General features: G+C 35.6%; 1 protein-coding gene across 1 annotated transcript; it reads right to left on the minus strand.

The window, feature by feature from the left end:
* Positions 1–1,740: 1,740 nt before the first annotated feature.
* LOC115989848 (serine/threonine-protein phosphatase 7 long form homolog) lies at positions 1,741–14,592 on the minus strand. The gene is made up of 7 exons (XM_031113728.1): positions 14,036–14,592; positions 10,359–10,446; positions 8,543–8,941; positions 7,430–7,685; positions 5,069–5,476; positions 4,569–4,646; positions 1,741–2,247 (listed from the first exon to the last, which is right to left on the minus strand). The coding sequence occupies exons 1-6, from the start codon at positions 14,590–14,592 to the stop codon at positions 4,597–4,599; spliced, it is 1,758 nt and encodes a 585-aa protein (XP_030969588.1). The 3' UTR covers positions 1,741–2,247; positions 4,569–4,596.

Here is a 14,592-nt window from a genome sequence, read left to right on the forward strand (position 1 = left end):
CTACGGATTTGAGGGGAATAGCGACTTTGATCGACATTTGCAGACTAGGGTTTTGGTTTTATAGTTAACAAAAAAATATGTACTGTACTGTGTACATCAAAGAGGGGCGGTTGGAGTTTTGAGGAGATGGGTATGGAAAATTTACAGACAGTAATGGTTGACGAAAACGAAGAGGCAGTCTTCAGATTCAGAAGTTCAGAGCGGCGTGAGGGTTCAGTTTCTGGGGGGAAGGTACGTAGACATTAGTTATCAAATAAACCAGTAACAATACTCGCTACACGAATAGCCGAGTACAAAATGTACTCGATAACTCTACAAGCGAGTTACATCAAAACTGACCAATCAAATACCAATCCAACACCAATCGATTTGTACAGACAATGGAGGATGGACTGATGGAAGTGTTGGTTTTAAATTAGTACTCGCTTACGGTATACTCGAGTAGTAACTACTATGGTAAGCAGGAATTGTAGCTTTGCAATTACTCGGCTAATGAATATTCGAGTAAAGCTACTCGATAACTATATCAGCGAGTTATATTAAACCTGACCGATCACACACCAATCCAACAGCAATCGATTTGTACAGAGAAGTTTGCATGGACTGACGCAGTTCTTGGTTTTAAATTAGTACTCGCTTACACATAGATCGAGTATAAATTCCCAAAATACTCGATGATGGAATAAGCGAGTTATATTACTCGTAATCTCTAAAGCCGAGTTGTGGCCATTTTCAATTATTAATGAAATTGAGTACTTATAAATACTCGACTACTTTTATGTCGAGTTATATAAGTTTTCACTAAGCCAGTTTTTTGTAGGAGATACCAAATTAGTGGGCTTTACCTGCTGCTACCCAAGTTCAATCAGTACGTTCACATATATAGTAACCGAAGAACACGACATTTTTTTAGGGTGGCAATTTTCGGTTGTATTATGTATGTGCAGCTGGTGGATATAATTATTACTTCCCAACTCAATGAAGCTTGGTTGTAGGCTTTACCTTCACCCTCGACACTGCCAAGTTCAGTCACTTGCATTCTCACAGCTTGGTGCACATACAATGTCTGACTACCGAATGGAGCTAAGACATGAATTTCGTAAGAATTGACCAAACTTTTAATTAAGCTTTAAACCCTTTCAAACCTTTTAATGAAGAGCATCTTTTTTGTAGGAGATAGCACACCATAATACTGTAAGTATTACAATCGTAATTATTATTAAGATTATGATTACAAATATGTAATAATATTGATATTGGAATTAAATGAACAAAACAATATAAAGATAGTAGTTCATTAGGGGGGGGATAAATAGACCGAACTGGAATTTTAGGACAAATATCTTCTCGATCTCTTTCCTTAACTATACATACCCTTTTGTTTGTTGCAGTTCCCGAAGACCGCTAAAATCTGTACTTTCAATATTACTTCTATACTTTATATAGTTTATATTTATATGATTTATGTATTTTGTTTTTATATATTATGCTCATTCGGCAGAGTATCTTGATACGCACATTTTTTGCGTAAGGGTTAAACTTAAAAAATAAATCACGCAAACTAGTCAATGATGACCCTCCATGGATTCGCCTATATAAGCCACAGTTAAAGTTGCAAAAATAAGAGCGTGAATATTGCTTGTAAATAATCCAAGTAACATGACGGGTATAGGAACTACTGAAGGTACTAGAGAAACAAGAACAAGAACTAGTAGTTCATCAGCTAAAGTTGCATTCATCTTGAACAAATCCCAACTGTATAAATTTACACTAGAGTCTTTTGCTTATAAAAGAGACCCACATAAAATGAAAATTTCAAAAAATCTATGTATAAATTAAAATTTGTCAGTTGTGGGATCTCCATCCATCATCACTATATTGCATTCGTCTAAAGCTGCCTTTGTTCAAATATGCAGATACATAGATACAAAAATCTAGAAATGAACTTTTCCATCGCACATGAAAATATCCACCCTTTGCAAATATAATTGGTATAATTGGTACCTAACTCGAAGCTGACTCAAATATTCATGTACGTCATAAACATGCTTAAGTAGCTTCATTAGTTACAAAATATGTTCCAAAAGCTGTGTCTAACATATCCAAAAAATCAGCTGTTAACATATATGCCCTCCAAAAATCTGCTGCCATGTATGCTCTCCAAAAATCTGTCAGTCTTTTATGTCCAAAAAATGTTATCAAAGTTTTATCCGCTAGCTGAACGCTGAACAATAACACGTCGTCCAACTACTGTGCAAAAAACAAAGAAAAAAACAAATTGTGGTCAGCTTTCTGTTAATATCAATAGTACGAACCACTGAAGCCTGCAAAATATGCCACCAAATATGAATCAATAAATAAAAAACAAAAACCAACAACTAAATGAAAATATAAGTTTAAACTATAGAAAAATCCTTAACGTTTGTGTTGTGTTGCTATGTCCAAGCTGAAACAAGACAGTTGTGTTGTGTTTGTGTCCAAATATCATAGGTCTAATTTGATGTGCAGGGCAGGTTTCAATAATGATAATGTGATGTGCAGGACACCTTTTTTCCATCACTTTCTTGCAAATCAAAGAAAGCGTAAAGCAAGGAAGGAAATTTATAAACAGAAACATAACTAACCAAATTCTGTACATCATAAACATGCTGGACTTATGTATATCTAGACAGAGGAGAAGCATAAACATAACTAAGCAAATTCAATTTCCAAGCCATGCTGGACTTATGTATATCTAGACAGAGGAGAAGCATAATTAAGTTACTTAAAAGTAAATAGATTTTGGAGACCCTTGACCTTAGGGACTGGGATTTACATTTTGTCTGGTTTTCTATTTGAGTTTTGAATATTATTTTTAGGCCAAACTCATTTTGACAAAATAGAAGTGTTAAGGACTAGGACTTCTAGAGTTTTTAAGTTGACTTGATCATTGAGTTCTTAAGATCTCTTACTAATATACATTTTGTCATGCCATCAATATTTCCTACAAAATGTGAGGAATTCAATAAAACAAAAACCAATAAAATTCCAAAACCAGTCTTAAGTTGCCTGATACTGTCATGAAATCAGCTTTCTCTCAAGCAAAAAGTGGTAAAAGTTACCTATGACACTATGATTCTTAGCTGACCAAATAGAGCCTTTTATAATATGGTTTTTTTGGTTCATGAAGGACCCATTAAACTTATAAAATTACATAAGGAGTGAATGATTTTCTTTTTCTGTTTCTTTACCTCTACTCTCTTAGAATAGATAAAAAGTCAATCTATTAATTACACAAGGAGCTGGCCTATATAGTAGACAGAATGACATCCCCAGTTGATGATCACCTACACCATTAAGGAAAACCTTAACTTCACCAACTAGCATAACTTAATTAGTTTATTGCCAGATTGATACAGAGGTCTTTCTAGACAGATCACTGCTTTTTTAACTAGATGATTCCTGGTTGTTGAAGGACCACTTGTACAGCATATAATGTGTATAGATTTGAAAGAATTGGCCTTCTTTAATCATTACTCTTGTACGAATGTTTACAGAATTAATATAATAATTAACAGTTTACAATCTTGCATAGGATCTAGATCATAATGTATTACCAACAAAAGACAAACTAAATTGATGGATAGGAATTAGGAAAGAGGTAAGAAACAGAGTTGAATGGCCACTTGATGACAAAAGCTTTCACACGACTTAGGTGGCACCTTCATTATCTCTAATATTTGTTTAGGAAGCAAGTAATGCTTATTATCATCAAAGGGGTGTAAAGGCACTGGTATGAAAGAGGCAATCACATCAGAGTGATCTGAACTAGAACCTTAATGCAAGTAGTGAGACACTTCCCCATCCTTGCTTTTGCTGGTCCAGCTATAACATTGTTTTCTTTCCTTAGGCAAAAAACAAATTTCCATGCTTGGATATCTTCACAGACCTCTCAAAAGAAGGCTTATTCAAGATTAAATGGAAAACCACACAAAAAGCCAAGTATCATGTAAAGCAGATATTAAGATCCACCAGGTGCATGTGTTACTAATCAAATTATAAGTTAGGAATTAGGAAAGAGGAAAGAAACAGAGTTAATTTCCTTTAAAGCAAAATGCATGAGTTGACTTTAGAGTATTCCGAGAGCTCAAATCTTTATTAGATTTGTAAAGTGTGAACTGCCTTCAGAAAAAAATATATATATACTAGAAAGAAAAATTAAAGTAGAAGTAGAAAGGAGTAGTAATAAAGGGAAGGTTGGTATTGTTGCATGTCTCTTTGGGTCAAGGGGGTTGATTCTTTGCTTCTTTAAAAATAATGCAAACCAATCTTTTGCAGTTTTGCCTAACAAGCAAAAGAGAGTTTCATGCTGGACTTATGTATATCTAGACAGAGGAGAAGCAAAATTAAGTTGCTTAAAAGTAACATCTTCCTTTTATAGCCAAGATAAATCCCAACTGTCTAACAATGAGGACATTTATTTTCTCTTTTTCTTTTTGTAACTGTTTTTGTTCTGAATTGTAATTATCGAAATTGAACCTCAAAAACTAAAATAAATTAAAAAGTCCAGATATTGGGCAAGGTTTTACCCCCATAAGCTTTGTGATCATCAACGGCTCAACGATCTTTTCGTTTCCTCACAACTGCCTTCGCCGGTCTCGTCTTACCTGAAATTCAAAGGGATCACACATTACTTGAATGCACACATTCCCTATGCTTAATTTAATTATTAGAAAATGTTTGATCTGAGTATGATCATCACTTAAAGCACACAACATCATATGCAAGTCCTGTGACATTCTATTAAGGTAAATGATAAACAGTTTACATAGCATGGAGATGCAGTGCCTAAATAATAAAATATAATGCAAACTGAGCACAAGATTGTTAATCTGAACAATCTGATGAACATGTAGCAGTTAAGAAAGATGCCTTCATAGCTATGCAAATAATTACTTTATCATTATGAAAATAGAAGACTAGGACATATAATGACATAGTAATAATTCCTTTATGAGTTTTATATGTCTTTTATAATTATGCGCAGTCTATGGATAGCTTCCATGTTTCCATAAATCATGTTATTTACCGTCACCGGTCCCACAACCAGGGGGATGTATGTCAGTGCGGAGTGATCTTCGCAACCCATGTACCGGCACTATATTCTCACCCTGTATCTGTTCGATCTGTGCAGCCGGTTCTTCAGGGTTAGGAAGTGAAGGGTCCTGGGTGGGCTCAGCTTGAACTATAGGTGGTGTCGGTCGGCCAGGGGTGGGTACAAATATACAGCCACCGTCATGGGCAGAGTCGGCAAACAATGGGGGAGACAGCCGAGTGGGTGGTGGGGACCGAGGGCCAGCTTGGGCACAGGATGTGTGTTCTGCACTATTCTCATGGCCAGGGGGGTGGGATGGCTGGGCAGCAGCGTCAGACGTGCATCGCGATGACCCGACACCATCCATGTACATGCCCCAGTCGCCCTCCAACGCCTCATCATCTGCAGAAAAACAGTTGCATTTATTAAGATAACCACAAGGGATTGAGTCATAAAATGTCTTACTATTTGCAGCGTAGATATGATTCAATGGCATTTGACCCTTTAAACTCGCTTAATTTGGGTGCATGAGACCTCTCATATACACACTCACATGCACACAAATGCAAATACAAAATGAAGCCTCATGGTTGCTTTCTTTTCCGGTCCAGTGTTGTTACTCTGTATTCTGATTAAACCCGTGCCATTTGCAATGGCAGTATCATATTTTGCCCCAAGCTAGAGAAAATGGGCAAATGCCCATTCCAATTCCAACAATCTAGCATTTTGCCGTCTTTCCCAAATTAATTAGGGAAATACCCCTCTTTTTAAACTCGATTTTCTGTAAAAAAAATGAATTAAGCCCTATAGTGACATTTTTAAGGATCCTATAGTGACGTTTTAAGAAACTATAGTGGCATTTTATAATCCAATCTCCATGAAGTCAAGTTACATGCAATTTTTTTCTCTTTTTGTTACCTATAACTCGACTTCATGGAAATCGGATTACAAAACGCCACTATAGGTCCTTAAAACGTCACTATAGAATCCTAAAAAACGTCACTATAGAGCTTAACTTGATTTTCAGAAAATTGAGTTTAAACAGAGGGGCATTTCCTAATTAATTTGGAAAATACGGTAAAATGCTAGATTGTTTTTTTGAAAGGGGCAAAAGCCAATTTTTTCATACAATAATTATTTCAACTTTAACAATAATATTTAAGAAATGAAGTTGCCGTTTTAGGATGAAAAAATTTTCTGACTGAGACTGGAGAAATATTACTTCCACTATCAATTATTACAAAATGTTCATAAAAATTCTCTCTCACTGTTTTTGTGTTTTTGTTAACTCGATTATTTCAACACTCTGTATTCATTCAACTGAGAATGGAAGACAACAAAGTCCAAAAACAAAGGTAGAGCAGACCTGAAAACACATAGCAGTTACAAAGCTGATACAATAACAATAAAACATTGTTTCTAACAAAAGATTCAAAACGTGAAGTGTAACCAAGGGCCAAGTGAATACGGTGTAAACCCTATTGTAAAGTGTAAACCCTACAAGACAAGGGCCAAATGCGTAAGCAATCGCTTGACCCGCACCTAGTGCATGTCGTTCATAGAATCAATAACTATTGTCTAGTGTAAACCCTTCCCAATAAAACTAATACTTACACCACCTAGACGAGTTACATATAAACCTTGTTTTGTTGGTAAAATCTAATAAAACTTTGTTTTTAATTCATTATTGGCATATTAAATTACGTATAATAAAAAAATTTATAAAACAAAACCTTTTAATTACAAAGTCCAGCTTTGTTTACTTGTTTATACTCTATTATTGTTATTATTACTATTTTTTAAACTCTAATTTTATGAACCTCATAGTGTGATCACAACTTTGAATTTCCTCATATAATGCTAATTTTATGTTCATGGTCGCGTAGCAATATTTTTAAAAGGAATTACATTGGCATCCATAGTGGTCTGTGCTTTATAGGATGAAAAAATGATGTTGCTGGACTTTTGTTTTCATACATAAGCATAATATATTAGCATTGATGTGTATATGTTAAAAGTGGATAATAGTATTGTGATTGTAGTTGATACGGAATGAATGAAACAAGTTTGCATGTCTTAAACGTCAATACATATATATATCGCTTGGAAGAAAAAAGTGCTTATTCCCATTGGTTAATATTTAAAGTGCTTAGTCTTAATATTTAAAGTTTGGCAGAACATTGTAACGCTACTAATTATACCATAATTATGAGAAGGAAGTGAAAATTAACACTAAAAACTAGTTACCAAACAATATGTACTTTGCTACTATAATATGTCCTCGAAATAAATTACAACTGAAAGTAGTAGAAGTTAAATTCAGTAAGAATTGAAGGTATTAGAGTTGGAAGTTACCGAAGACATCGTCATCCTCGTGACCACCTCCACGACCTCCACTGTATGCACGACCTCCACTGCGTCCACGCCCTCTAGACCCACGACCTCCCCCACCACGGCCTGTAGCCTGTGTGCTCGCCTCAGTCACCGTGGCACGCGCATTCTCCAATGCCCCTCGGCTCATCTCTCCGACAAGGTCCAGCGTCCTCTTCAGGTGATTGTACACTGCGGAGTTTGGTTCGCATTGCAATAGTAATTCCACAGTGGACTCAACCTGCGAAATAAATGAGTCCCGTTAAAACTTCTTTGTTTAGTTTTGTGTTGTGCAACACTAGGCCTTTAAGTCCACAGCACTAAATCTGTTTTATCTTTATTTTTTTTAACAAATAATTTATATATATATATTTTTTATTGTCCCCCAAATAGGTTGTCTTTGAAATTATATACTATTAATATTTAATGAGACTAACACGGACCAAATTTGGGGTTATGCATACCCGTGAAAAAAGAAGTACGATCTATAAGATATTGAAAGAGCTAATCCTACTTGCAATTATCATTTTTACAATATTCCAAGGTATCGCACACTATTGCAGTGTCTTTAAAAAGTAAATGAAGAAACAAGACAAAAGACAATCTTAAGGAACCAAAGAAGGCTTTACTTGTTTGACGACAGCATTAACATTTTGTTTGCATATTATTGGCGAAGGTCATGTCAATAATTTAGTAAGATACTATATAAGATGGTCTTTCACCAAGAATTATAGTGTTCGATCAAATGCGAGTTTGGATTTGCTTGAGTCTTGAGAGTTGTGTCATCTTATGGTTGCCCCACTAAAATGAGACTATAAAAGTGAATGAAAAGGTTTATGTTAGTTTATTTCAAAGTGCAAACCATGCAATGTTATGCGATTATTAAGAATTCTACCAACTGCTGAGTCATACACTGATTAGTATTTTTTATATAACGAATTTGGCATAACCTAATTATATGATATCAAAATCTGTAGAAAAAGAATCCCTTAATTACTTTTCTTCTATTTGATGAGCAATATATGAATTGTATAAAATGCATGCAGCAACACACATATATTGTCAATCCATAAAAGAAGCATCGAATTGTTGCCTTACCATGATTTCCCAATACGCCGAGTCGCGTGTAATGTACCGTCTCGTCGTCTTTCGGTACGACTCCATGTAAGCAGCAAGGTATGTCGTGTCCCCATCCAATGCCGGTGCGTCAGCAATATGTTCCTCTCTATGGGCCCATCGGTCAATGTAGACAGCATGCTCTTGCACCCAATCCTTATCTAGTTTACCTTGGAGGGAGATTTTGTGGAGATGAACGGACGTATCTACAATATCCGGTGCCACTTGCTTCATCCCGAATTGACGAAAGACACGTTCGGGATGATGATCCTCTACTATCCAAAAATAGATCAATGGCACATCGGCCCTCCATATTTGTCGGCCGGCAGTGCAATATGGGGGCAACAACCCTAGGACATCGCTGTAGGGCTCCCAAACAACCTGCAGAAATGGTCAACAATAAGATGCCTGCCAACAATAAGAGAACCTCAGAGTGCTACCGGTGTGGCAACCACATAATAAAAAGCTATGATGCTTGAATCAGAAAATATGATGAAGGAGAGAAAGGCACAGTTAATTATGGCTGTCACCTTATACCTATGTATGATTTGAGATCTTTCTTAGATAGAGTTGTTATTTCATGTCATCAAAAACATTTTCTTATCTGTATACGTATTCCTTTATTGGCTCGAGCTATAACTTGGCATCAGTAATATGTCTACAATTATAGCATGCATGCTTACTTTTTATGTATCATTGAATTTCCAATAATTTTATATTTATGGTCATGACTCATGATATGCATGAATGTGGTTCTGATGTAATTATCTCTGACTTTGGCAAAGGTTTGTTTGTCGGATAAAGTGAAGGTGACTTGAGAAAATCCTGATATATAATTTAGAGTCTCAGACATTGATTCACAATCAAAATTAAACGTAATTCTTCTCCAAGAATTTCTTATAGTGCTGGATTTATGAGTTAACATATTATTCTTTGCACTTCAATTAGAACAAACAGTATCACTCGACGATCATATGTGGACAACGTCAAAAAAGACAAATTAGTTGTACTTGTCATGATGACTACTTTGATAACTCAGCTAGTGTGTCCTACATCTTTATCATGCACTTCAACTTTATGAAAGAATTGATGGTTCTTGCATTTATATGATTGTAACCAAATAAAAGATAAAAGACAAGGTATCCATGATGAAATTGGTCATAGGTCGGAGTACAGTTTATCATGAATTAGATTCTGCTGATGTTGTGAGTCCATATGAACTCACCACAGTGATTATGTTATGTTACCAGTCAAGGTTGTAAATTTCTATCAATGACATCCAACTTTTTCAGTGGATAGCAAATACACAGTTATGTAGGTTTCCTATAGAACAAACTGCACTCATTTTTTGAGAAACTATATTTTTCCTTACACCTTTTTGAAGATTTTGATCATATAAAACTGTGGTTTAAAGCTAGCTAGTAAGGACATCATTCAAAATCTGCACACATAATAACATGAGAAATTTTCTTGAGTTTAAATATGAGAGGAAGTCGTTTGAGATACTTTGATTATTTTAGAGGAAAATGATTAATGCACTAATTACAACAAGTGACTTGTTTGAAGTTGGGAAGTAAAAAAAGATAGAGGAAGACAAAAATGACATTAATAGAAGTTGTAAACTTTGATATGTCCATTAAGGAAGTAAGGTAACAAATAGTATGATTTCGATTCAATAAAATTACCAGCAAAAAAGAGTTCATATGGTCGACCTGACTAATTTGTTGAGTATATCTAGAAAGTCAAAACCAAAATAAAATAGAGAATTATATCCTTGTGACATGAAGCGGTAGAATACCTGGTGTGCCCGTATACTCGACAGTGACGCACGATACGCAACTAGCACATGTGTCGCATGCTCTGTCGTGCTCTTCGGCCCCTTCCATCTAGTAAACATATAATTTCAAACAATGCTCATTAGTTATCATGCAAATAATATATTCCAAATAATTATCATGCAAATATTCATGCCACTGTAGTACATTTTCAGTGTACTTGGGTTGGCTATTCTTTAATAAAAAGTTCTAACGTGATATATCAAAAAAATAAAAAATAAAAAATATCATGCTAACTTTGGAACTTTTCTTCTCTAGAATGAAAGACATAAAAAGAGTGGCTCCTTTTTTCAATCTTGGATTCCCATTGGGTGCACCTATAACTTACCAGTTTAAACAAATAAAAATAAAAACAAGTCAAAATCAATTGTGGAGATGCCTTATGAGAATTAAATATGAGCAAGATTCCCAGTGGACTACAGACGGAGTAGAATTTCCACACGGAGTGGGACTGTGGAAAGGAATAAGAGCAGGTTTTGGGAGTCCTATAAATTTATTACATTTCAAATTGGGGATGGCATGAGGGTGAGGGTATATGGCTTGATGCATGGTGTGGGAACAAGTCTTTTAATTGGTTAGCTTACGTTAGTTTATGATCCTTTCCAAATTGCAGCTAACAAACATGCTAGGGTTAGTGATTATTTGGATGTTAGGGGTAAAGTAGTGCATTAGTACCCTATCTATGTTAGGCAATTGCAGGATTGGGAATTATTGTCTCCCTGCCCTGTTTGATTTACTGTATTCTCAATGGGTTCAGCTTTGGACAGAAGACAGCATATTGGAAACTAGATAGAAATGGTGACTAACTCCATGTGAATGTATTTTCAATTTCTTGAATTTTGTTTACCCTTTTCGTTGATTCCCATTGGCTGCACCTATAACTTACCAGTTTAAACAAATAAAAATAAAAACAAGTCAAAATCAATGAGGGACAAAACAGTTTTGTAAGAAAGACTTATTGAAAGTCCCAGATTGAAATGAAAGGGGATACTATACTTCCTCCTCAATAAATACCTCTCCATCAAGAATTTCAAACATGAATACATTGTTTAGTTTTTGCAAGGGCCTGACATTCTTTAGTTTTTAATGTTGGGCTAGCTTATGTGTAAACCTAACATATAAGGGTTATTTATTTATATATATATATTTGTTTTCATTAGATTGTTACTTATCAAAAAAATAATATACAAGGTTTTCTTTTGTAAGAGAATAAAAAAAGTTAGTAATTAAAAAAGGGGCCAAAACTAATCAAACTCCTCAAAACCAAAACTAATCAACTCGTCACACTGGCCGCTCTGGTCTGCTTCAAAAATTTAAGCTCCTTCAACTTTGCAATGTTGGATAAGTGAATATGGTGTTTTACTCAGGGAAATGACCAATTGTGGAGATGCCTTCTGAGAATTAAATATGAGCAAGATTCCCAGTGGACTACAGACGGAGTAGAATTTCCACACGGAGTGGGACTATGGAAAGGAATAAGAGCAGGTTTTGGGAGTCCTATAAATTTATTAGATTTCAAATTGGGGATGGCATGAGGGTGAGGGTATATGGCTTGATGCATGGTGTGGGAACAAGTCTTTTAATTGGTTAGCTTACGTTAGTTTATGATCCTTTCCAAATTGCAGCTAACAAACATGCTAGGGTTAGTGATTATTTGGATGTTAGGGGTAAAGTAGTGCATTAGTACCCTATCTATGTTAGGCAATTGCAGGATTGGGAATTATTGTCTCCCTGCCCTGTTTGATTTACTGTATTCTCAATGGGTTCAGCTTTGGACAGAAGACAGCATATTGGAAACTAGATAGAAATGGTGACTAACTCCATGTGAATGTATTTTCAATTTCTTGAATTTTGTTTACCCTTTTCGTTTGTAACATTTTCATTCGACAATAGAACCCCACAATCACAAAACCAACTTGTGATTAGGGAATATGGGTCGTTCACGGTGGTGGATAAAGTTGGGATTTGGATAATTTGGTTGGGGTTGGTCTGGTATTTGTCCTTCACCGGGTAGTAGAGCAATTATAGAAATTGTGGATCATTATAGAGAAATTGGAGAAATTGTCATATTGAATAATATTTTATATTATTTATTCACAAAATATAAATTCTCCAATGACATAACCGTACATAATTTCATTTAGTATAATTACTTTCTAGTAAGTGTTTTAGCATGATACCAAAATTTATTTCTCAAAAGAATGTAGTCAAAAAAATTTATTTGGACTGAATTCATTCTACCAAAGTTTAAAATCTATTTGCAGTTGTCTCCTCAATTGCTGCATTAGAAGCTACAAAAGGCAGACTAAACCTATGGCATTAGTAAGCATCTCATGACCATGGACCCTTTTAGGACAAGAGGCCAGTCCCTAAGCTAATAGAGGCAATTTTGATTTGAAACAGGCCTATAGCTTCATTAACATATCAAAGTTACCATCAACCCAAAAAAAAAAAAAATCAAACTTACCAGAACTTCCATTACCTTCATAACCATTTACCAGGCAATGTATGCAACTACCAATCCACATAAAATGTTTATGCTACACATCAAAAGTGATACCAAATAATTCATGACGTCTTTAACCTTAGACTAAACAACAATGACATACGGCAGAAAAATATTCTACCACCCAATCTAGAGACTGAGATAAAGGAATTCCAAGAATAAGAATCATCGATGGAAAAGCTAAGAGGATTTAAATTAATTTCTAAGCTCTTACTAACCCACCGTGATGCATATTGGTTAGCCAAGTCCTACAATTAGTGCCAAGGAGCTCTTGACTCATGTACATCTCATATATCAATTTATGTATATTCTATGATGAATGATTTTTGAAAACCAAAAAACCAATACTTCATTTCTAAACACAATTATCAAAAATACATTAGATTGAAATTTGAAGGAGGAATATTAAACCCAAACCATCTGAGAAGTGAAAACCCAAGGTTATCTATGATATCGAACACAAGTCATTATGGGTTTCCACCACTTATTTTACTAAAAATTAGAAAGATCTAGAGATAGAGAGATTCTTGACTTGGGGATTTGTTGAAAGTATATGATTTAATCTCTTCTTTCTTCTTCTGTAGTAGAGGTGTGATATACATGTAATATATACTTATTTGTCTTACCATATAAAAATAGTTAAGCATAGGGTAAAGTTAAGTTATGGCCCTGATTCTATTTTTAATTTTTTCATAATTTGATAGTTGGAGTGGGGGATTTGAACCCTGCATGTCTACGTCGGAAACACTCGGAGGTGCCAATTAAACTACAAGGCTCTTGGCTAGGTTATGGCCCAAATTATCTTGCAAATTCAGAACTACTACTAGGCAGAAAAGGACATTGGCCAAAACAGCAATGCTTTAGCATTGCCAATACATTTTAGCATTTCTAATATTAACTAAATGCAGTAAGATATTGGAATATAAATTGGAATCAGACTAACCAAAATAATAATCATGCAAATATAATGATTGACATAAGGTGAAGAAATTTGTCTTTTGCAAAATAGCATGCTTTAATCATAAAAGCAACACAGTCTTACAAATATACGTAGGCACCACAAATCATACCAAACATTTATTGAAAAAAAATAATAGTACTTGACAATTGTATCAAACTACTCAAATAACATACCGATTGGCAAGGGGACCTGCCTCCACTGGCAGTAGTGGCAACCTCATAACAGGGCATATCAGTGGGAACCTCGAATATGCCCACAGCTGCACCAACATCACTGCTCCTCCAATCTGCTTCGCCTTCGACTCCGATGCCTTGCATAAGTGCCTGTACAACCAGGCTAATGCCCCACTACCCCAACTGTACCTCTTCACGTTGCTGATTGGGTTTAGGAACTGTAGAGGCAGCACCGACACCCGGTCTGCCGACTTATCCATAAACAAAATCGTCCCCAACCGATCGAGTATGTGATAGCGCGCATGTTGCTGCACTACCTCATCAGTAGCATCCGCAGCTAGGGGACCACTAAATAGTGCATCCAGCCACGAGAATCTGATCCTCGCCCCAGCAAGGATAGAGGTGTTCTCATAGGGATGCGGTATCGGGTCTAGTGGACGATGACCTAATAACTCAAGACACAACGTAGGCCACTCCATCTTCACAGCCCCAGTAATTGGCAACCCATCAACAGGAACCCCTAGCATCACCTCAATATCTTGTAAGGTGATGCTCAT

This window comes from Quercus lobata, chromosome 5, assembly GCF_001633185.2.
Source record: "Quercus lobata isolate SW786 chromosome 5, ValleyOak3.0 Primary Assembly, whole genome shotgun sequence".
Classification (NCBI taxonomy): domain Eukaryota; kingdom Viridiplantae; phylum Streptophyta; class Magnoliopsida; order Fagales; family Fagaceae; genus Quercus; species Quercus lobata.